This window comes from Anabrus simplex, chromosome 8 (genome assembly GCF_040414725.1).
Source record: "Anabrus simplex isolate iqAnaSimp1 chromosome 8, ASM4041472v1, whole genome shotgun sequence".
NCBI classification, from domain to species: Eukaryota; Metazoa; Arthropoda; class Insecta; order Orthoptera; family Tettigoniidae; genus Anabrus; species Anabrus simplex.
Window position 1 is genome coordinate 237,197,155 of NC_090272.1, and position 24,652 is coordinate 237,221,806.

Here is a 24,652-nt window from a genome sequence, read left to right on the forward strand (position 1 = left end):
TTCTGATTTCAGTGTAATGCCAGCCGTGAACCATCCGAGTCATTACTATAGTGAAGCATCCAAAATTCTAGCTACATTTCAGTGTGATTTACTGTTGAACCCTCTGGCAGGTGTGCACGGGTATAAAGTGCAACATCATCACAATTTTTATAATATACCTTGTTTATAATTGGTGAGAAAGTGTTTTCGTCATGATATGTATAACCAAAGGGGTCGTGCACTAGATTAACCATTATTCAGATGTAACTGTGGTTATATACTGCAATACTTTGTGTATTGTTTCTAAATGGGTTGAATCTAAGCGGAGGAATTTCAAAGAAACACATTCAAATTGTGTTGTAACTTGTGTTAATTGTCTTTTAGATCATTTTTAAGAGTTTGTGTGTCAACTAGACATTTCACTTGCAAAAATCATTCAGATTGTGTTCATCATCATCATCATCATTTCCCTTTATCCAGCTGTAGCCGGGTAGGGGCAAATATGGTTCCTCTCCACTTTCTTCGGACTTTCCACCACTCCTCCTCCAACACTGTGTCCCAGTCCAGGTTTCTTTCTATAATGCTGCGTTGGATGGTATCCTTCCATCTCAATCGTGGTCGTCCACGGCCTCTCCTTCCTTGGATTTGCATTTCCATCACCTTTTTTTGGCATTCTTTCGTCGCTCATTCGCTTTATGTGCCCAAACCATCTTAGTCGGCTCTTCTCTGTTCTATCATTCATTTTTTCCACTCCAATTTCTTCCCGGATTTTCTCATTCCTTATTTTGTCTCTTCTACTCTTCTGTATCATACTCCTCAAGAATTTCATTTCGGCTGCCTGTATTCGACTCTCATCCTTCTTTGTCATTGTCCAAGTTTCTGCTCCGTAAGTTGTTATGGGTACGTAATACATCTTGTACATAGTATCCTTTGCTTCCATTGGCACATATTTGTCCCATAACATGTTTCTTACACTATGATAGAAACAACTTCCAGCTTGAATCCTTTTACTAATCTCAGCATCCAGTCGAGCATTCTCCATTAATTCACTCCCCAGGTATTTAAACGTTTCCACTACTTCCAGGGGCTTGTCTGCAAGTCTAATCTGACCTTTCCCTTCTTTCACCCCTCTAGTCATAACAAGTTATAACTTGCATTCATTGTTTGTAAATCATTTGTAGGAGTTTGTATGTATCTACTGGACATTTCACATGCAAAAACTGTTCAAAATTTGTCCGGCTCCATGGCTAAATGGTTAGCATGCTGGCCTTTGGTCACAGGGGTCCCGGGTTCGATTCCCGGCAGGGTCGGGAATTTTAACCTTAATTGGTTAATTTCGCTGGCATGGGGGCTGGGTGTATGTGTTGTCTTCATCATCATTTCATCTTCATCATGACGCGCAGGTCGTCTACGGGTGTCAAATCGAAAGACCTGCATCTGGCGAGCCGAACTTGTCCTCGGACACTCCCGGCACTAAAAGCCATACGCCATTTCATTTTTGTTCAAAATTGTGCCATAACCTGCGTTAATTATTTGTAAATAATTTGGAAGAGTTAATGTGTGTCCACTTAAGGTAATAAAAGAGCTTCTGACTACATTTCCTCTCATTAAAATTAGGGGAGATATGTGGCACAGAGTTCTTTCGTAACAAAGAAAGGTGGGCCTGCCAGAGACTTAAGTAATGTTTTGAGGTGTGTGTCCAACCTAGCTTAACAGGACCACAAAAAATGTTGGATTTTAATATATTTGAAAGAGATATCACAGACAGATATAAAGGGTTGGGAACAGGCATCCTCTGTAAAAATAGCCAAGGCCATAAGGCCCTTGGAGGAGTGAAAGGTTCATTACTTTGGCACTAAGAGGGGTAGAGTGGTTAGCTCTGTGCTCAGCTGCCTTTGACCCAAGGAATTCAACTCTTTTTTTGTTGCATCCTGATTGAACTTCATGGCCATGTGCCACTCCAGAAATAAAAATAAATTAAATAAAATGAAGGAAAGATGTGATCAAAGAAAGTTCAAGCAAGAATCACTAGCTTTATCCACAAAACATGGTGACACAAAACATGGAGGATTAGTTTTATGTGACTGTTAATTTATCATTAGAAACCTTAAAATCTTACATTTCATGTGGAATTGGAACACTTGGACTTTTTTTTGTTTCAAAATGTGATATACATTGACCTGGATACAAAACATGGTAATGCTGCTTCAGCTGTCATACTTGCAACAATCTTTATGATGCGATGCAGTTCGTTCCTACTGATGTGTAAAACCATGATATCCGGCTACTGTATATATAGAAACAAGGTTGAGATTTCCCCTTCCACTGAAAATTGTTTAATTGCCTACTGGTTTCAGCGATCAAGCTGTCTTTCAAACTAACCAGTGTAAAAATGTTGTTGCCATAGGTACTGATTTCTATTGTTTTGTATGAATAAAAAACCCGATGATTTTAATTTTAAAATATATAATAAAGATCATATTGAACATAAAAATAAGTACATCACAGCTTTAAAGAAATGAGTATAGAACTTCATGGAATCTTTTCACTTAAACACTTTCCTTTCTTACCACTGATGATGATTTCAAAATCTTCTGAAGTACTTGCGGCTTTATTGCGAAAGTATAGGAATTCAACCATTTGAATTTGAACAAAGAATGGGTAAGTCCGCTAGATGAAAACATGTAAATAATTAATTCAATTTACTAAAATAAATGTTGAAAATTTGCTACATTATTTGCTAGACAGTAATGCAGCCCATTTTTGGACTCTTTGCAAACCTTTTGGAGTGTTTCTGACATTCTCGGATTATTCTATTTTTCCGTTCTTCTCAAACAGAGAAGTATAAATAACTGATTTCAAATTACCCCGTAAGAAGAAGTCAAGAGGTGTCAAGGTCTGGTGATCTTGCTGGCTATTCTAGAGCACCTCTCGTAGCAATCCATTATCCAGGAAATCTTGTATCCAGCCACTGGCGCACAGGTACTGGTCAACAAAAGCAATATTCCAGGTTGCCAGGACGATAAAAAACAAAAGATATGGGAAGAAATGAATGAGATGTAATAATAAAGAATTCTCGTTCAAAAATAAGTACAATTCAATTAACCCTTGTTCCAAACTTCCCCCTCAATATATAAAATAACGTCTCTTTTGTTTAAATTAAATAACAAATACATTTTTATTTAGTCTGGGAAGTTTGGTAGAATCTGAGCATGTTCTTGTAGAACGAAGCATGTCATTCCACCTACGTTTTTTTCACAGGTATTACCTTAAATCACAATTCAGTTGTTGGATAAGTGAAGGGAGTAATGTGGATACACTTTGGGCTAAATTTAAAGGAATCATTTGGGAAGGAGAGAAGAGGTTTGTACCTGTTAAGAAGGGTAAAATGACCTCAGAGCCTGTTTATTATACAAGGGAAATAAGAACATTAAAAAGAAAATGTAGAATAGTAAACAGGAAAATCAAAGAGGGTAGGGAGAATAGAGAAACTAGAAAACAGCTAATGAGGGAACTGAATAGAATGAAAAAGGAAGCAAAAGAGAATTATATGAATGGCATACTTCAAGAGGGTAATGACCACAACGGGAAATGGAAAAAGCTGTATTCATATATTAGGAATCAAAAAGGAAAAGGAATCCAAATTCCTACAATGGATACTGAGAAAGCAAATCTATTTAGTAGGGAATTCAGAGATTCAATAAAAGATAGTCAGGAGTTGGAAACCATAACAGAAGTTAGAGAGGGAGAGGCACATAGGGAAACAAGAAGCTTCTCATTCACAAAAGAAGATATTTTAAGAGAAATCCAACTTCTTCAGCAAAGAAAAGCAGCAGGAAGTGATCAAGTTACTAGGGAGTTATTAAAGAGAATGGGGTGGTACATAGTGCCTTATTTAAAATTTCTCTTTGACTATGTCATAAATAATAGTGTAATACCAAAGGAATGGAAGGAATCTATAATAATACCAATTTATAAAGGAAAGGGTGATAAAAGGAAACCAGAGAACTACAGACCAATCAGCCTGACCAGTATAGTTTGTGAAAAATTCTGGAGAGTCTAATGTCAAAGTACATCAGAGGGATATGTGATGATAAAAATTGGTTCATGAGGAGCCAGTATGGATTTAGAAAGAAATTTTCTCGTGAGGCACAACTGGTGGGATTTTAGCAGGACATATCAGATCAGTTGGATTCAGGAGGCCAGTTAGATTGCATAGCCATAGATCTTTCCAAAGCCTTTGATAGAGTGGAACATGGAATATTAATAAAGACCTTGGAGGGAATATGATTGGACGTAAGGGTTATACGTTGGATAAAAACATTTCTAAATTCAAGGGTTCAGAAAGTCAAAGTAGGAAATAATATATCACAGGAAGAGAAAGTTTGGAAGGGAATTGCACAGGGTAGTATAATCGGTCCGTTACTTTTCTTAATATACCCAAATGATTTAGGGAACAATATAACATCAAAAATAAGGTTGTATGCAGATGACATAATTGTTTATAGGGAAATAAATAACATTGAGGATTGTTCAGAATTACAAAGGGACCTCGAGAGTATCCAACAATGGGTTGAAAAAAATAATATGAAGGTTAATGGAGGCAAATCAACTGTTACAACATTTACAAACAGGAGCTTTAAAACTGAATTTGAATATACTTTGGATGAGGTAGTTATCCCAAAAGATGGCAAGTGCAAATACTTGGGTGTGAGATTTGAAAGTAATTTGCACTGGAAGGGTCATGTTGACGACATTGTTAGGAAAGCATACAGATCGTTACATGTCATACTGAGGCTACTTAAAGGATGCAACAAGGAATTAAAAGAAAAAAGTTACTTAAGTATGGTTCGTCCATTATTGGAATATGCAAACAGTGTTTAGGATCCTCACCAAGAATACCTAATAAAAGAAATAGATAGTGTGCAGAGGTAAGCAGCAAGATTTGTAACAGGGGATTTCAGAAGAAAAAGTAGTGTATCAGGAATGTTAGAGGAACTTGGGTGGGAAACTTTAAGTAAGAGAAGGGAGGAAACGACTTGTAGGATTGTATAGAGCCTATACAGGAGCAGCAGCATGGGGAGAAATCCGTGAGAGGCTTCAGTTGGAAAATAATTATATTGGTAGGACTGACCACAAGTATAAAATTAGAAGGAATTTTAGCAAAAGCGATTGGGGTAAATTTTCATTCATTGGGAAGGGTGTGAAGGAGTGGAACAATTTACCAGGGGTAGTGTTTGATCCTTTTCCATTATCTGTACAGATATTCAAGAAGAGAATAAACAGCAACAGAGAAAATAAATGAAATGTTAGAGGGCATTCGACCAGTGCAGGTTATTGTAAATAAAAAATGTGTGATAATAAATTAATTCCATCCTCTGGTCTATGGAGTTTGGATAGCCGAAGTAGGGGATTGCCTGTAGTGGTGAAGTACAGTGGGGACTTCGAGGGCCCTGGGACTGTTACGGTAGCTGTGAAGGCCCTTCAGGAACTCTGAAAAGTGGTGGCAAAAGGGGCTCTGGTTAAGACGCAGCAGGTTGTTATGCTACTTACAGTAGGTTCTAAAATGGGTAAAAAATAAAGAAATAAATAAATGCAATGTAAATTTTAATCTTATACCAGTTGTATAGTATTATTTGAAGTAATTCCACATACTGTATATGAGTTGACTATGTTTGTAAGTACAGGAGATATTATAAGTAGAATTTTGTGAACAATATAAATTTATTAAGGATGAGCTGTGTGTTTAATAGAAAAAATTGTTAGTGTAGATTGTATAATATTGTATTCTAGGAAAATGTTCTTCTCTTGTTAATTTAAATTTTAGTGCTTGACAATAATGTATTTTAGTGTACCATTTGCCACCGAGGTAGACACCTCATTTGCATTTGCTTATAAGTTTGTTTAACTGAGTCAACACAGAAAAAGAATAGCTTCATTCTTAACAAAAAAAAATCTAGGCCTAGTATTTAGAATCATTAAATGACTTTGTTGGTTTCAAAGATAAATATTCAAATAATAATTTGCTCTTGTTTGCAGGTTGTACAAAAATGGCTTGATATTGAGGTCATATGTACTGCAAATGAGGACCAAGAAGAAGAAGACGATGACGTTAGTATGATTTTAGGTTCCAGTGCTAACGTAAATGAAACAAAGCCAACTGAAGTGGAATCAGTTCAGGTACCTCCTCATTTATTTCAAACTACATACCAAACTTGCTGAGCTCTCTGGCCAGTACTATTAATTATTCTTTTTCCAGTTTTCATTTAATCGAATTTAAGAAAACTTATGTCTAGAATATAGCAAGAATAATGGCCGAGAGGATTTGTCGTGCTGACCACATAACACCTTATAATCTGCAGGCCTTCGGGCTGAGCGGCGGTTGTTTGGTAGGCCATAACCCTTCAGGGATGTTGCGCCATGAGGGGATGGTATCTAGAAAGACACTAGAGTAGATTCTGCTTTCCTTATAAATTTTTAACAGGCTACTGTGACATATCCAACTGTGTCCATGTAATTCGGGGTCTTTCATCCTGCTTAATTTCAAATCATTGAAGTTCTTCCAAATAAATATTTTTATATTTAGTTGCCCCTGAGCAACGACTCCTACTGCTGTGTCATTTCCTCGTTCTTACTAGGAGGGTATTCTGTCTCAGCTGATCAGTGGTAGTGTGTCTGAATTCTGATCGCAAGTTCGCATGTTTGGTTGTGACTGGTAGTCAGTTTCTCAAGGGCAGTTGGAAACCACGGCACTCCAAGCTGTTGTTGGCTAGTAAAAGATCTGATGGCACCCTCAGTATCATCCGACAAACATTAAATAAAGATATACTTCATTAATATTTCCGTATTGAACTGAGATCAACGATAAGATATCTATTAGGTTCAACCTTTTCAATACTAATTAGGTACGTGTTTATGTTGCAAATAGATACCTTTTATTCAACTTTGGGACCGGTTTCGACATATATAATGTCATCATCTGGCGTAAAATGAATCACAATATATAAGCAAAGACGTAATCTGTAACTGACTATTCACACCATGTGTCATAACAGAAGAGTAACGGCCGTGTATTAACAATGTGGATTCAAATAAGACTATTTTAAGTAGTTCTGTACATTCAGACTAGTCAGTACGGATCATACAACCATATTAACCTATCACGGTTAAGTTTATCAACAGTAAAACATAAATGATCGGAAATTGTATTCTCTATAACTTTTGGTATGTAGTACTTTTTGATATGACCAATAACATAGGTACAGTATAAGTCCGTTATAGCGAGAATTCATAATGTCGAGAAATTTACTCACTATAGCGGATTGTCGTTATATCTGATTTTATATAAAAGTCGGAAAACCCCCCTGCATATAAAAATCGGTATGAAACGGCAATCAGTTTGTTCGAAACTTGCGTTTCTACAGTTGATATCCACACTACAGCTTGTTTGTTATTTTTCGAAATCTGATACTACGTGAAAGTGTATGTGTAATGACATTCTGAAAAAAATATAGTACCGTATTTCTCCAAATCCAAGATTAACCCCACTTTTTCCTTCAAAAAATTTAAATCAGGCTCAAAAAGTACTTGGTAAAATCATATGAATGCCTTTGTTGTACAGTAGGCCATCGCATTTTTAGACTATTTTTAGACGCCGAACATTGACTTTCGTCATGCCGTACTATTTTGTGGCTGCACAATTATTCTTTATTTCCTCGGGTTTAAGGACCATTAACTTAAAATTGGCATCATAATACCGAAGAGAACCCGTTGAAAATTTGCCGGCTTTACCTATTCCATGCAATCCATCAGGAAATTATTCTTGCTGTCTATAAAACTGTTACTTTTACTCAGCGTCAGATATAACCGGCTACCGCTACACGCATGTCTTGCTTGCCGGGTTCGGCCTAATTCATCGGCTAGCGATGTATAGGCCTAATCGCAGACATTGAAAGCCATTCCGCCCTTGCGTTTTTCGTGCATATACCTCACTATTTCATCTTCGACTTGTTTAAAGCGTCCTTGTTGCGGACCACTGAATGCATTTTTTGTACAGTATGCATTTTTGTAGCTCTTTGTCTATGCCGTATTTTCTTGTGGCTGCACAATTATTATACATTTCCAAGTGTTTTAATAACCATTAACTTAAAATTGGCATCATAACATCGACTAGAACCCTTTGAAAATTTGCCGGCAATACCTTTTTCACGTATCTTTACAATACGACTATCCTTCACGAAAATATTCCTGCTGTATATAAGACTTAATTTTACTAACTGTCAAGTACAATAGACACGTTATAACTCTGCTACTGAGTAGCCATGGCTTTTCTAAGAATTCAAGGGCTCGCATGTTTTGATGTCATTCTGCAGATTTGAGAAACGTTTCTGTAGAGGCTAATAGAACGCCATACTCTCTTCACTATTTCCTGAGATCCAGTGACGTTACACACAGGCACTGTACAACGGGTTGTCGCGACTAGCGATGTAGGCTATAGTAAAGAGGCGGTCATTTATTGTCAACGAGTTTTGTGCGCGTGTGAAAAGAAGTAGCGTGGTTACCGCGGTAGTTGCCAGGGGTATCCATTAACTTACTGTTAGGCCGCGAATGCAAGACAACTCTTGAGTTTTCGCATAAAATTCTGAGAGGAAAAAAAGTCTTGGATTCGGAAAAATATGGTATCAGTCCTGAGGGTTCTGTGTCAAACACTTCAGTTCTCTTCTTCAAAAGGCGTCACCTAACCTACCTGTATATGTATCATGAAAACATATTTCAAACACATGTAGAAAAATGATAACCTCCTCGCGAAAAATTTACATTTAAATAGCCTTTCCAAAATTTAACTAGACGCGAGATGATATGAAATATCCTCTGAAATCAGTGATGTAATCTGCCATATCTTGAGGTGTATCACATTCTTACTTAATTTCTGTATATAACATTAAAATTAAGATATCATTTAATTCAATATTTTTAACGAGTTAACAACTGCTATTGGCCACGTTATTTACGCATGTATTACGAAACATGTTATCCTCTTTCATTTCAAATTTTCTTTAGAGAACAGCAGTCGACGGGTATTACTAATCAACTCCAACATCGCCTTTGAATGTCGACGAGAGAGCTCGCAAACGCACAAAGTGAGAAAACTATACCGTACGGTACCGAAGAAGATCGATCGCATTTTGTTGCAAATGTTTCAGTTTTCTTATTCAAACAGCATCACCTATCCTAACTTAACTGTACTATACGTAGGATGAAAACACACTTCAAGCGCCAGTAGAGAAATGATAACCTTCTTGCTATAAATTTTCATAATACCCTTTCTGAAATTTAACCACACGCGAGAAAATATAAACTAACCTCCGAAATCAAAATTAAGCACTCTGAAATATCTCGAGGTGTATCCCATTCTTACTTAATTGCAGTATTTAGCCTCAAAATTAAGAGCGGTCGTTTAGTCCGCCTTAATTTTTAACGAGTTAACAACCGTTTATTTACACATTTATTACGAAAATATGTTTCTCTTTCATTTTGAATTTTCTTTATGGAATAGCAGTCGACGAGTATTACTAATCGACTCCGACGTCGCCTGCGAATGTCGACGAGAGAACTCGCTAGTGCACATAGCGAGGAAACTATGCCGAAGGTAATCAAATGCATGCAATATCATCGCTGGGGTGCATAAATATCGGTAACGGAAAAAATCGCGCGCGCTTAATTGCTCGTAATTACGGATGCGTCAGTGATAGGGCTCTCACTGTAACCGAAGGACGATACACAGTTTAATATAGGAATTTTGAAGGGACCGAAAAAAATCGTCGCTATATTGGAGTTCTCGTTATATGCCATACTCGCTATAGCGGACTTCTACTGTTTTTAAAAATTAAATTTTAGGTGCCTTCCCCTAAACTACAATTTCATCCAGGGCGAATAAAACTATTTATAGCCAAGACTGTAGTGTCTTATTCCCCGACTCTATAAACCGATTTTCATTAAATTCTGTTAACCCAATTTCTCATGGCTCGGCGTGGGTATGGACTTAGCAAGAAAAATACAAATTCATGAATATCTGTATTATCATAGCTGGTTCAGTAAAAGTGTTTAAAGTCGTAAATGATTGGAAATTTAATTCTATATACAGTGAAACCTTGATTCTCCATTTCTGGAGGGACCACGGAAATAAAACGTACAACTCGGTAAAACGGAATATCCGGGAACGAATGAACCATCAACTATTTGGCTAAACATCACAAAAATGAAATATGTATTCTTACAATCTTACAAACACTCCTAAACCAAACCAAACTACAGCCCCAAAGGGCCTTCCGGCTACCAAGCGACCGCTCCTCTGTCCAAAGGCCTGCAGATTACGAGGTGACACATGGTCAGTGTGGCGAATCCTCTCGGCCGTTATTTCTGGCTCTCTAGACTGGGATTAAATAGCTTTATAGCTCCTCAATTAAAGGTAATCGTAGAATGAGTGAACCCGAAACCAGCCCTTATATCCAGGTAAAAATGCCTAGCCTGGCCGGGAATCGAACCCGCGCCCTCCGGGTGAGAGGCAGGCAAGTTAGACCGCGGGGCTGGTTTCAAACCTTGATTACCGGTATGTGACTTAAAAATCTTGAAACTTTACATTCAGTTTTACTGGGGAAACTTTGTCAGTTTCCTCTGAAAATTTCTTTCAGTTCAGCAACTTTGATCAGCCAAACTCTTTGAAAAATTTAGTACCCGTAATGCCATGCCAAACAACAATTGACCACAAGTAGTTTTTAATTTTCTAATCTATATAAATAAAATTGTTCGTGTCTGTTTGTCTGTCTGTTTGTTCCACCATCACGTCGAAACGGCTGGATAGATCTCAACCAAACTTCGTATTTAGAGTATACTCATCCCTGGGAAGGTTTTGATATGCATATCATTTTAAAATCTTTGAATATACGGGGGGTTTATAGGAAAACCAGAATGGTTTTTCCACCATCACGTCGAAACGGCTGGATAGATCTCAACCAAACTTCATATTTAGAGTATACTCCTCCCGGGGAAGGTTTCGATATGCATATCATTTTAAAATCTTTGAATACACGGGGGGTTTATGGGAAAACCAGAATGGTTTTTCCACCATCACGTCGAAACGGCTGGATAGATCTCAACCAAATTTCATATTTAGAGTATACTCACCCCGGGGAAGGTTTCGATATGCATATCATATTAAAATCTTTGAATAGATGGGGGTTTATTGGAAAACCAGAATGGTTTTTCCACCATCACGTCGAAACGGCTCGATAGATCTCAACTAAACTTCATATTTAGAGTATACTCCTCCCGGGGAAGGTTTCGATATGCATATCATTTTTAAATCTTTGAATACACGGGGGTTTATAGGAAAACCAGAATGGTTTTTCCACCATCACGTCGAAACGGCTGGATAGATCTCAACCAAACTTCATATTTAGAGTGTATTCCTCCCAGGAAAGGTTTCGATATGGATATCATTTTAAAATCTTTGAATACACGGGGGGTTTATAGGAAAACCAGAATGGTTTTTCCACCATCACGTCGAAACGGCTGGATAGATCTCAACCAGATTTCATATTTAGAGTATACTCATCCCGGGGAAGGTTTCGATATGCATATCATATTAATATCTTTGAATAGATGGGGGTTTATAGGAAAACCAGAATGGTTTTTCCACCATCACGTCGAAACAGCTCGATAGATCTCAACTAAACTTCATATTTAGAGTATACTCCTCCCGGGGAAGGTATCGATATGCATATCATTTTAAAATCTTTGAATTTACGGGGGGTTTATAGGAAAACCGATTGATTTTCTGTAAACTTCGTTTACCGTACGTGAAACGTCTCTTCATTATAAACAACTTTCGTTATGTTCATAATTTACCTTACTCTTTACATGACGGAGAAATTTACAATTTTCTGCTGGTACCATGCTCTGCATTGAGTGACCGACAGACCGACAACGAACCTACAGGTTACCATGTCAACGTCTCTGACTGCATGCCAGCAGGGAAGTAACGTATTGCCATTTTCCTCATCATGCTTTTAAATTCGTGGTTGTTCCTTGGGTAGAAGGCAAGAGAGGCGTCAATCGGCCTATCGACGGGATATTGGCGGAATATTGTTGGATGTTATAACCGCCTTCGAATAGATTAAGTAATAACACCATTAGTCATCTTCTTGTTATTTGTTTACCTAGAAATCAATGGACCTAAATTTCTCCTCTGTTACCGCTTTATTATATCCATAACTCACACTAGCATAATTTATTGAGGGGCATTTGATTTTCCAGTACATTAACTTGGCATTTACATATTTGTCGTTATCCGGCTGTCCTCAGTTATAATCCATTTTCTATTACTTTCAACTTTCTTAACTGTATTATTTTCTTCCTTAATTACGCCGTATGTACGCGAGTGCTACAAACTACTGGATGTATTTCCACCAATACTCATATTTAGAATACACCTGTCCTTGATAGGTTTTAGGGCAAATATTGTTTCTAAATCCCTGAACTGACTGGGGATTTATACGAAACCGAAACAGTGATTTTGCACTTCCACAAAATATACACAACCAACGTTAATTTAAATCTACCTGCCTTGGTAGACATTAATTTCTAAACCTTTTTTCTCATGTGCATCATTTCGATACGAGGATTAATAAGGGAGATATCATTAACGGACCGTTTTTTTGTACAAGTCCCATCGGACTTAACTCACGAGCGGGTGCGTGTAAAGTGTATTCCTTACAACTTGAAAACTACTGAAGACATTCGAACCAAAATTCATATTTAGCATCCACCTGTCCAAAGGTAGGTTTTAAACGTAAATAACATTTCATGTTCCGGAATGGACTGGCGGTTTACAGGGAACCGAAATGGTGATTTTTACTCTTCCACAATATATACAGAACAAGACCAACCTGACTGGAAATCGACCAAACGTGATGGAATTCCACCTCTAAACCTTTTTTCATGTGCATTTTTTCGTCAGGATGATTAATAAGGGAGATATCATGAATGGTCAGTTTTACAGGTTAAGTCCAGCGGACATAGCCAAAAAGGTGTTTTACATGGAGCAGATTCCCTATCTATATAAATCAAATCGTAACGACTGTGTGCCTCTACACTGACTAATTTGGCGAAATTTTCGTACAGCTTTCCGTTTAAGGGGTAATAATGACCATCTGCATAATTTTTGGTTTAGTTTCCTGAAAGTCCTAATTTTTACCCGCCTCGCCCAAAATCCAGATTGCGGCATAATCTGCCAGAAGAAAAAGAAGATAATTGAAATTTGACAAAATTATACGTTTTAGCCTGTAACGAACGGAAAACATCCAAGATCATTAAATTTTTCACTTTTTATCCCCGAAGAATATCGAAATATGCAGGCAATTTTAATGATGGTGCAGACCTTCGGAAATTCCTATCACATAACAGATTGCACAATCTCCGTTCAATTTGGAATGACCTACAACCTTGGTCTTACGACTTTTTGCCGTATCTGTATCCCTTTTACGTTTGATTTTTCTCTATTAATGGATGTTAAGTCAATTTGGAATTTTCACATGCATAATTCATACCTTCGACTACTTATATGAAATACAGAATCATCAAACTCTTCGCGAAAATTGTCCCACCCAGTAGCCATATATGAGCCAAATGCTATGTATGTAACTGTCACATAATTATCCGAAAAGTAATGTAATGTGAGATAATCTTACAAGAACGTTACTCTGTTCCACGTTTCTAACTCAATCTGACCCAAGAATAGATGACATATCATAGGACCAGCCATTTAGGCCACTAAATCCGGCGTGTCTTATGGTATAATCCTTTGTCGATATGACATACGTTTAGTAGCAGTTAAGCTGTAAATGAAGGTCTTCAATATTGTAAACACGCATATACTTTCGTATGTCGATCTATATATATTCACTGATGTCGATTTGTAGCGATCGAGAAAGGGTGGGTCTGCTATTGTAATCAGTACTCCCCACACCGACTTTGACTGGCAGTATGAAAGGGTTCCTTCTCCAACTCCTGTGTAACTGTCATTAGTAAGGAAGGTCTACAATTGTAATGAATAGTTCACTTCTCGATTTGACTTGCGGAAGGCAAGTGAGCATGCAGTTTTGTTTAAAACTCCCCTACCCGATTGTGTTTGGCAGTAGGCAAGGGTGCCCGCCATTATAAAGAAATGTCCTCATCTAAAATGTGACTGGCATTAGGCATAGTGGCCTGCTGTTTTGATGGAAACTCACCAACTTGGTGTGACTTGCAGTAAGCTGGCTGGAAGTAGGAAAATGGGCCTGGCATTATAATGATAACTGCACAACTCAATTTCGAGTGATAGTAGGGTAATTGCCTGCCATTATAATAAAAACTGTAATCTGTCTAGAAGTAGGAAAGGGGGGCTGCCATTTTAACGAAAACTCCCCAAATTGATTCTGTCCGCATAGTAGGCAATGGGGCCTGCAATTATAATGTAAACTTCCCAACTCGATTGTGAATGGCAGTAGGCAAGTGAGCCTGCCGTTATATCACAAATCCATAACAAACACTTTACATTGGAAACAACGTACGAGGACCTCCCCATGCTCTTTCTCGGATAACGCTAAGAGACATGCAATTTTAAAACAATCTTATTTACTGCATGCACACTATTTACTTCGATATTCGAATACAGTGTAGAATACCGTAGCGAAGCATGGGTACATTCGCTAGTATAAAATAAGTGTTTTGCCTGTGCATTGCTCAGAATTTGAAATAAATGGTATTTCTGTATCTGTCACGTCCACAGTAACAAGAAAATGCATTTTTAATTTTCCGTGATGTCTGTCTGTCTGTCTGTGTGTCTGTCTGTCTGTCTGTCTGTCTGTCTGTCTGTCTGTCTGTCTGTCTGTCTGTCTGTCTGTCTGTCTGTCTGTCTGTCTGTCTGTCTGTCTGTCTGTCTGTCTGTCTGCATGCATGTATGTACACGCATCAATAGAAAACGGCTGAGGAGAATTTAATGAAAATCGGTATGTAATGTCGGGTGATGAACCACTGCAATCTAGGCTACAAATTATTTTATTCACGTCGAGTGAAATGGTTGTTTAGGGGAAGGCCTGAAATGTAATTCTCAAATAAGTTATTTATGTTATTAGTGGTCGTATCGATAAATACTACATAACTAACATAACTTTAATTATGTCGTAAGTTGGTAGTAGTTATGTAAGAAGTTATTAAATTTCCCATCACTTATGTCTTATACATTGTTACCCTACCGCATATAATCAGAGATATTCATGAATTTGGATTTTTGTTACTACGTTCATATCAGCGCCAAGTCACGAGAAAATGGGTAAACAGAATTTAGTGAAAATCCCTATCAAAGTCTGAGAATAAGGAACTACAATCTACGATATAAATAATTTTGTAAGACACCCTAATATCACAGAGTCGAAAGAAAACTAATGTGAAGGCCTGCAATATAGAAAGCTCATAAACTTTATCAACAATAACATTACATTGACCATTGTTTGTTATGATGTGCTTTTTGTCTTCTGTTTCCTCTCATCCCCGATAGATAGGATTACTGCAGCGTACCGAGGTTTTTTAATTCGCTTGACGTCGCACCGACACAGGTAGGTCTTATGGCGACGATGGGATAGGAAATGAATAGTGGTGTGAAGGAAGCGGCCTTGGCTTTAAGGTACAGCCTAGTGTGACTGGTGTGAAAATGGGAAACCACGGAATACCATCTTCAGGGTTGCTGGCAGTGGGGTTCGAATCCACTATCTCCCGGATGCGAGCTCACAGCTGCGCGCCTCTAACCACACGGCCAACTCGCCTGGTCGTACCGACTGTAACAGCCTGCCTGTATATTGGCGGGAAGTAGCTGGGGAGTAAGATAACTTTCTTCTTTAGCATGCCATTCCTCTGGTTCATACATTTTCTGATATATCTGGTACGTAACACACTGGTTCATCATAGTATTCGAGCTATTCAATCCCTACTCTGAGGCACTGACTGGAATGAGTAGTGTGCATATTTAACGGAATAATGACAGAGGAGTGTTCACGGCAGTCTGCGACCTGGTTATTCCAGCTCTGAAACTTTGGACTCTTAGATCGGCACCGTAGTACTGTATTACATGTAATAAATATCATTTTTGGTCCGTATTGATGATATTAGATTGAAATAATAACAATAAGTTATTTATTGGACCACCTAATCAATACAAAATCGTCTTGGATGATTTACATAAATTTGTTAGCTAATAGTGGGACATGTTTCGCCTTCCCTGAAGGCATCATCAGCCATAGTCTTAACCTTAAATTAAAAATAAGCATCTAAATGACATGTAGTAATGAAATGAATTTTAAAATCTTGAAGAGATTTGAAGTAAAATAACATTAAAAATAACAATGATGGTTTGAAAATACAATGTGATGAGATACAATAGTGGAAGTATTAACAAAATTAACATTAGAAGGCTGCTAAAATAAGTACAATGGATAAAACAACAGATTGTTATACAACAAGTAGTAAGATTGTATAAAAGTAAAGTTGATAGTCATGGCGGTTATAATTAGACGATGGCGAAAAATCTTATATAATCAAAGTAAAGAGGAGAGAATAAAAGTCAAAGTTAGTCGAGAGATCCGAAGTTCATCATGATCTTGAAGATAAAAGACGAAAGTCAGATGCATATGGTGAAGTTGTAGAACACGTTGAGGATATGAAGTTGATGAATAGAAGTTGAAGAACAGTTTCAAATAGGATCACTATGGACCATCTCAAAATTTGAAGTGATGTCATTTAGATGCTTATTTTAATTTAAGGTTAAGACTATGGCTGATGATGCCTTCAGGGAAGGCGAAACATGTCCCACTATTAGCTAACAAATTTATGTAAATCATCCAAGACGATTTTGTATTGATTAGGTGGTCCAATAAATAACTTATTGTTATTATTTCAACTGTAGTACTGTTCGTTGAAAGTGAGAAAGTGTGCGGTTTTTCATTTGATCGAGTATTTTACATGATAACATTGTTTTCAATCGCTACATCCCTACTGACGTTTTTGTAATGACCTATGTTGAATTCAGTTAGGAAAACCACCAAGTCAGTCTTTCTGAGAATCCCGTAGCGAAGCACGGGTACATCAGCTAGTCTAATAAAATAAAGCACATTAGATACAAAAAGCGCCCTCTTCTTTTTATCTTCCATTGTAATTTGGTCTCCGGTATACTGTTCGTAGTCAGTTTATAAAAATCTTGTACAGCGTAAAATTAGGCCTACGTCGATTTTTAAAGGTTATGTTGAACTCTAGAATATGGTTTCGAATGTAAGTATCGTTCCTCAAGTTGTCAAATGCATTATATTTAATTCTGCCCGTCACTAATCACAATCAAATTGGAAAGAGAAAAAATATCATTAATCCTTCCGAAATTACAGTTTTCGCGACCTTAAGTCAGCTGGAAAGCGCGCTCACTGTACAGGTTGGTACGACTGCAAAATGATACAAAGTTTTTAAATGTAGCATGTGCAAATAAAATGACTGCAGTTTTTATAACATTTTAACACAAAAACGTGAAATTCTCAATCTTATATTAGGACTAAAACAGTAATAGGCAATCCCAAAACCTCCCATGGCTTTATGTACAGTACGTAAGGTGCAACATCCATTCTGGTCATGATAACGTAATTGTATATGAAAATATTAAAATACTAAATTTGCGTTACTTAAGAAGGAGCAGTTTCAATTCCTTCCTGAAAGCCCAGTGACTATACAGTGCCCTGAGGGAAGTGTCGAAAACCTGTTCGACGATATACTCGAAAAAAGTAAAGAAAATAAATGTGTAACCCTGGACATAATGTAGACATTTTGCAAGTACGAACATTCGACGAAACTCGTTCCGTCTTCAAGTAGATCTGTCAAAATGCACTCTGTCTCCTTCCAATTGGTGTGGACATTCTGCTTTATGATTTCCGAGGATTATCTAAACAATACCGCTCGAATGCGATGCTAAGATGGTCCCTTATGCAAGTTCACCACCGATCGCTTTTCCAGTACGGTGCAGTATTTCCTCAAATTACCGTCATGACGGAACATCAACACCAAGATTCGTAAGTATGCCGTAGCCGTCCTTTCATGAGATACAGTTTCTTGAAAAACATATGATCGAGGATTTAGCGTTGATGGGACTGAAATTTCTGGACGGATTATCCGGGAAATAGTTTCTTGAAGGAACGGATATTGTGGGATTTTTACAACGTGATTTAATTAGGATGCTCGCGGGAGGGACTACGTAATTTGATTGAATTATACGGGAAAACGTAGTTTCCGGGAACGTATAATTGAAGTTCTACTGTAACTTTTGTTATGTAGTATTTATCGATAGGACCACTAATAATATAAATATTTGAGAATTAAATTTTAGGCCTTCCCCTAAACTACAATTTTACTCAGCGTGAATGAAATGATTTATATTTTAGATTGTAGTGGCTCATCCCCCGACTTTACATACCGATTTTCATTAAATTCTCTTCAGCCGTTCTCTCGTGATGCATGTACATAGGCCCTACATACAGACAGACAGACATTATGGAAAAGTAAAAAGTGCATTTCCTTGTTGTTCTGGACATGACCAATACAGAAATACCATTCTTTTCAAATTCTGAGCAATGTACAGACAAAACTCTTATATACATAGATATGAAATAAATAATGAAATACATAAAGAAATAATACATTTTAAGAACACCAACATAGTAAAACATCAAGGAAAAATGTTCTTAGAGACACGAACTATATATGTCGCTTACAATTATGCTTAAAATTATCGTAGGAATGTCCAACATCTGGGCGATTAGCACACGTTTCATGTGTGGATTAGCATCCGCTTTCTCAATCAACTTTAATTTCTCATTATTTGTAAACTGTCTAGTTTTCTTCTTCTCCATAACTGAATGTCCTGCAAACCACTGTGCATAAGTGCAGTAAGCCTAATTTATGTATGTTGTTACACAGTGCACTTGCAAACTTAAAATTAAGCACCAACATGTCACATGAGCTACCGTTGTACGATCCTAACAATCACGTGCCCACATCAAAGACTGGCTTGAGACTGATGCTCCCTGGTGCTGTAGGCTAACATGCTAGTGCCATGAAATTAAGTTCACCCAGGCCAGTCGTCGCTGGCACATCCTGCGCTGTCGTGACCTACCTGTCCAGTGAGACGATCTCGTAGGTTGGTCACCAGGCCGTTGGATGTTGAAGTATTACCTGTCCTGCCAAGCGGAATGTAGGGAGGTAATTGTAGGTATGACTCGTCCCGCAACTCCCGAAAAAAAAGATGAAGTTATTTCCCTGTCCTTTATTACTGAGGACAACTAAAACTACTATGTACAGTATATTTACAAGTCTGAATGTAATGATCTAAAGAGAGAGAGCTTGTTCCACGCGCCTACTTTTCTACTACGCGTATCTCTGAATCTTGCCCTACGGCACTTGGGCTATGCTCGAAAAGAATATTGTTCTGACAAGTACGAACTACTAGCTGGAAGAAGGCCCCGCGCCATCTTGGCCGGGGATTATATCTCCGCTCCTGAACTCAAAGTTCTATCCCTACCTCCTACCAAGCGGTTGGGTCTTACAGGCATTACCAAACTGTTCATCCAGTCACTAGCGCCCTCAGGTGGCTATTCTCAATAGTTGTCACAGTAAGTGCTGCTACCTAGGCACTACTGTCTTCTGTCTTACTTTGTCCTCATCTATCCTTATTTCCTAAAGTGCATCTGTACTGACCCTGAGTGGCCTTGCACTCGGCTTTGTTCCTTTGTCGGTTATCCAGTGGGCCGCCTGGCTCGCTGGCATACTAGCTCTGTTTGTCGATACACAGTAAATAACTTGTTGTGATCAACAAGTCTCCACTCTTAGTCAACTCTTGTGTAAGCGCACTTCGCAAGCTCTCTCCACTACATGTAACTTCTTGAAATATTTCCCTTTTCTTACAGTAACTAAATCTGACTATAATTATTATTCAATTACCTTAATGCTACAAGGTGTCTCCTGTCTTTGATTATCATTCTAACACTAATTAATCTCCTCTGACACCTTGAGCTCAAGACTCGGCTGCGAACCCCGGCTGCCTTCCACCTGGCAGTCCGCCGGTTCGAGTCCGTGGGAGGTCGGTACATGACAGCGCGCAACGTGGCCGGGAATACTAATTTAAATTTTTTATGGTGGAAATCACGAACGTACTAATGAGTGATATCAATGTGCTTTCCAGGTTTCTTTAACTTGTATTTAATAGGACGTGGATTGAGACTTTTGAATAATGATGTAAATAACCAGGAAAACAAGCTAGAGAGGGACATCTTAACCAGTTTCGACTATATAATTTTTTGAATACAGCAATAAATATATGCATTGGACATAAGAGTGAAGTTAAAGAATCTGCTTTTGTTCTAACTGATGTATACATAATGTCTAAATATGTTCAGATTCTCTTGAGATTATCTGATATATTCCTCCTGTTCCTCTGCTTCAGTAAATTGTACTTCCATATTTATTTATTTATTTATTTATCTTACATCTAATTTTGCCTTTATTTTATTTTGCATTGAATATACCAGTTATACTGCATTGTCATGTCTGTTCAAATGTATTTTAATTCTTTGGCACTGAAGTTTTGAGCATACTTGAAATAACATTCTCTCTTCTCTTTTGAGGAAAGTGAATGTTATAGGAATGAGAATACTATTTAATTCTTGAATGAAGGATAATATATTACTTAGGTAGGAATACATAAGAGGATCAGCCAAGTCATATAAAAAGGTAGGAACATGAAAAGGAATACATAATAAAGCATTGTGACAACTCATTTTGGGAAAAGGTAGCAACAGATAGTGGAATCAAGGATGAAGCTGGCCAGGACTCGAGCTGCACCTTATTCTCGTCTGTTTTGTTCTAACCCCAAACGATACCTCAGCTGTCGAAGTCTCCCATTGAGAGGTTGATGTGGGTGTTACAACTGCTTGGCTCTGTGAACACAAAATTTCCACCTGGAGGTTTATACACAGAGAAAATCAGTTTATAAACAAGTAAGAATTTCGATGTCGTATTGTCTGAGAGTGAAGCACATAGGACTTTGAGGTTTGCCGGTACAAAGAAGGTACTACCATATTTCCCATGTGATCTTTCAATCACCAGATCCATGCCAACTATTTCGGTCTTTTGCCTGCAGGGCCTCTATGGGTTTCTTGTTCTAAAGAAATATGATCGGGCGAGTTGGCTGTGTGCTAAGGGGCGTCCGGCTGTGAGCTTCCATCTGGGAGATAGTGGGTTCGAATCTCACTGTCGGCAGCCCTGAAGATGGTTTTCCATGGTTTCCCATTTTCACACCAGGCAAATGCTGGGGCTGTACCTTACTTAAGGCCATGGCCACTTCCTTTCAACTCCTAGGCCTTTCCTATCCCATCGTCATCATAAGACCTATCTGTGTCGGTGCGACGTAAAGCCACTAGCAAAAAAGAATAAAGAAATATGACAGTTGACATTCTGACATTTATCAGATATTAATACTTCCTTAGCACTGGAATCCCTGAAAATGACCTTCTTGGAATTAATGCCTTGCTTTGACCTGGTAGTGGAAGTATCAGCTACTGGATTGCTCCAATGTTGTCCATTCTTGTCATTCTTCTCATGAGGTGTAAACAATCTTCATGGAGGCTAACCCTGACAACAATAGCGGAACATTTCAAAGTAGCTGCTACATTACTCTTTGCCCATAACTAATTTCCTTAACTTGTATAATTCTTCTGTTAGCTTTCCTACCTAAACATGTCATTCTGTAGAATATTTTAAAAATACTAAATTACATTTAAAGTGCTTGCTACAGAAATAATAGTTCTGTTTAGCAGATGGCACCATGGATTTAAAAGTCTAATTTTTTAACAAACTAAGAGCTAAAAAAGTTTTGTGTCTTATAAACTAACCATATTGCTGATAAGTGAAAAGTAATTGAAACATGAGTTCATTGAAATTCGTGTTATTCCTTTCTTTTATCATTGTGTAGATATCTTGAAATTTCTTCAACTCTTTCAGGCAGGAATGTGCAATGGAGTGGCTGAGGACATCTTGGAATCTGATGTAGATAGAGAATTGGAAGAACTTCGAGGTGCCATTAAATCGATGCGTGAGAGTTCTTCTTCATCTCTTCCTATTCTTCTGTACAAAATAATGAACCATAACAATGAGTAGGTATTAGAGAACTGTTTGATTACTTACAGAATAATTGTTTTATTGAGAGAGCTTTCTTTCACCATATCATAACTGTACATAGTTTGCTTAGATGGTGATTAGAAGTACATTTATTAACTTTATAGAACATGCCACACTAGTGTTTTTATGAAACATGAGCTGAATTAGCTGCTGAGTTACAGACTTACTGGGTTGTGTGATAAATTGGGCTTTCTGACTCGCCTCCTGAAGTCAAGAGCTTGGCAAAGTTTGTTGTGTTTTAAGAGCACTTTTGTAAGACCACGTTAGTAGATTTTTACCGACTAGTTAAAGGATCATTTGAGGGAAAATCCTGGTTCTTAGCTATCTCTTAAGACATAATAGCTATAGCCATCAAGCACATAGCCTACTAGTAATGTTGTTGTCCTCCTTTAAAATGTTCTTTCTCTCTTAAAATTTTAAAAATATTTGTTCAGATTTCCATTTAAAAAATGTATAAATTTAATAATTTACAAATTGTGTTGAGTTGTTGAGTGCACACAACATATGTCTGTGGATAATATGTGATAGGAGACAACTAGTGCAGGAATTAATGCTAATGACAAGATTCTTGAAAGGATGGTAGGAGACTCAACGGACAAATGCAGCAGCTTAGTTTGATTAGTGGCAGCAACAGAAAAGAGAAACATCAAAAGAATAAAGAACCCTTATTTACAAGGTCAGGCTCCACTTTATTGTACTCTGTCACCTTCAGAGATTGGATGTTCAATCCCACCATTGGCAGCCCTGAAGATGGTTTTCCATGGTTTCCCATTTTCACACCAGACAAATGCTGGAGCTGTACGTTAACTAAGGCCACGGCATCCTTTTGGTGCCGAAAACCTTCAATGTGTTAGTGTGACGTTAAACCACTAGCAACAAAAAAAGATTGGCTGGTCCTCATCAATCACAGTCCCAGACAATCTCATTTCTGCTCATCTTCGATAGACCACAGTTCACAACCTTAATCAGAAAGGTTTGATTTTGGAGCAAAATATGTTAATGTTGATGCTGGTGACCTTTGAAGTGACCCTACAACACTATCGCGTGCATGTAGGCTCGAGCTGCCGTGATGGAGGAGGAAATAATACGAGAAATATTAAAACTGGCTGAAGAAAAACGAGTTCTAGCTGCTGCTACTGATTTTTGGACAGAAAATGATCACGAATACCATGTTTTGACTCTTAACGGTTCATTATATAAAGTATTTTTTAACAGAAGCATATTATTTGGTGTATCCATGAGATGGCATTAATAAACATACAAGGACAGCTCCAGCGGTTGAATGAAAGAAAACTTTGCTTAATCACGTGGGAAGCGTCGCAGTGCTCCGGAAAGAATAACAAACAATACTGATATTACAAGTAGCAAATGATGTTATAACACACAATAATATCAGTTGAAAATAAAGATAAATGAAAAAATAAATAAACAAATAAATAAATCATTCAAATTATACATTTTATACTCGGCTGCTACCGTTAGCTTGTACTGAATGTATATGCATGTCACACCAGTATTTCGGAAGAGACTGTATTTGTGCTAATCTTGTACTGTATGTACCATAGAGTTTAAAAGCGAATGCTCTGCTTATTCTGGGAAGCGATCATCTGGGCGAAGCCGAGTGAAGGGCACTTCTGAACGCAAGCGATTACACATAAAGAGAGTTCGGAAAAAGTGTCCTCCAGTATCATTATGCATCACTCTCTTGCATCTTTCTAATGGTGGTGTTCTTGTGGAAGTGGGGCTGGGGGATACACCTTGACTCTTGTGCATGGTGTTTTATAACTGCAGGCTGTGAAAAGTGGTCAAATCAGTTAGAGTGGCTACAAATTGATGAAGTGAAGAAAAACTTTGATTGACTTTTCATGTATTATTTCTTTAAAAACATCTCTGGTTTGCATTGTATTGGATTCAGAAGTTTTTACAGTTTTATTCTTTACCTAATGATTTGCACCGAAAGGTCTTTGAAGAAATTCTATCAACTGAATTATAATAATAGCATTTTTGTTTTTTGACCAGTGTTTTCTGCAGTTGCTGTTCAGCTAATATCAGTTTGATTGCTGCTGGTATTGGATCTAATATCAGGCTGTGGGATCTCACGAACTGTAAATTAAATGCTCCCAGGTTTATGTCGTGCATCCCATTAGCTGCTGGTGACACTGAAGAGCCAGAGATTACTGGGTAAGAAATGTTATATTTCAAAAGCTAAATGTTGTAACAACCTGAGGTAATTCACAGTTTTGCTTTCTCTCTCAAACCTTGCCGCTGTAAAGACAAATTCTTCCTCTTGTGATGTATTGATTATGAAATATTTATTAGTTTAAGGGTATCTGCAGTCAATAATTTTGTTTATGGGTTATGTGGTCTCCAAAAT

General features: G+C 37.7%; 1 protein-coding gene across 1 annotated transcript in view; it reads left to right on the plus strand.

The window, feature by feature from the left end:
- LOC136878753 (TAF5-like RNA polymerase II p300/CBP-associated factor-associated factor 65 kDa subunit 5L) overlaps positions 1–24,652 on the plus strand; it is a 79,088-nt gene that overhangs the window by 15,908 nt on the left and 38,528 nt on the right. The window contains exons 5-7 of the mRNA XM_067152210.2: positions 6,019–6,159; positions 22,102–22,253; positions 24,298–24,459. Of these exons, the coding sequence (XP_067008311.2) occupies positions 6,019–6,159; positions 22,102–22,253; positions 24,298–24,459 (455 nt within the window). The remainder of the gene's footprint in view (positions 1–6,018; positions 6,160–22,101; positions 22,254–24,297; positions 24,460–24,652) is intronic.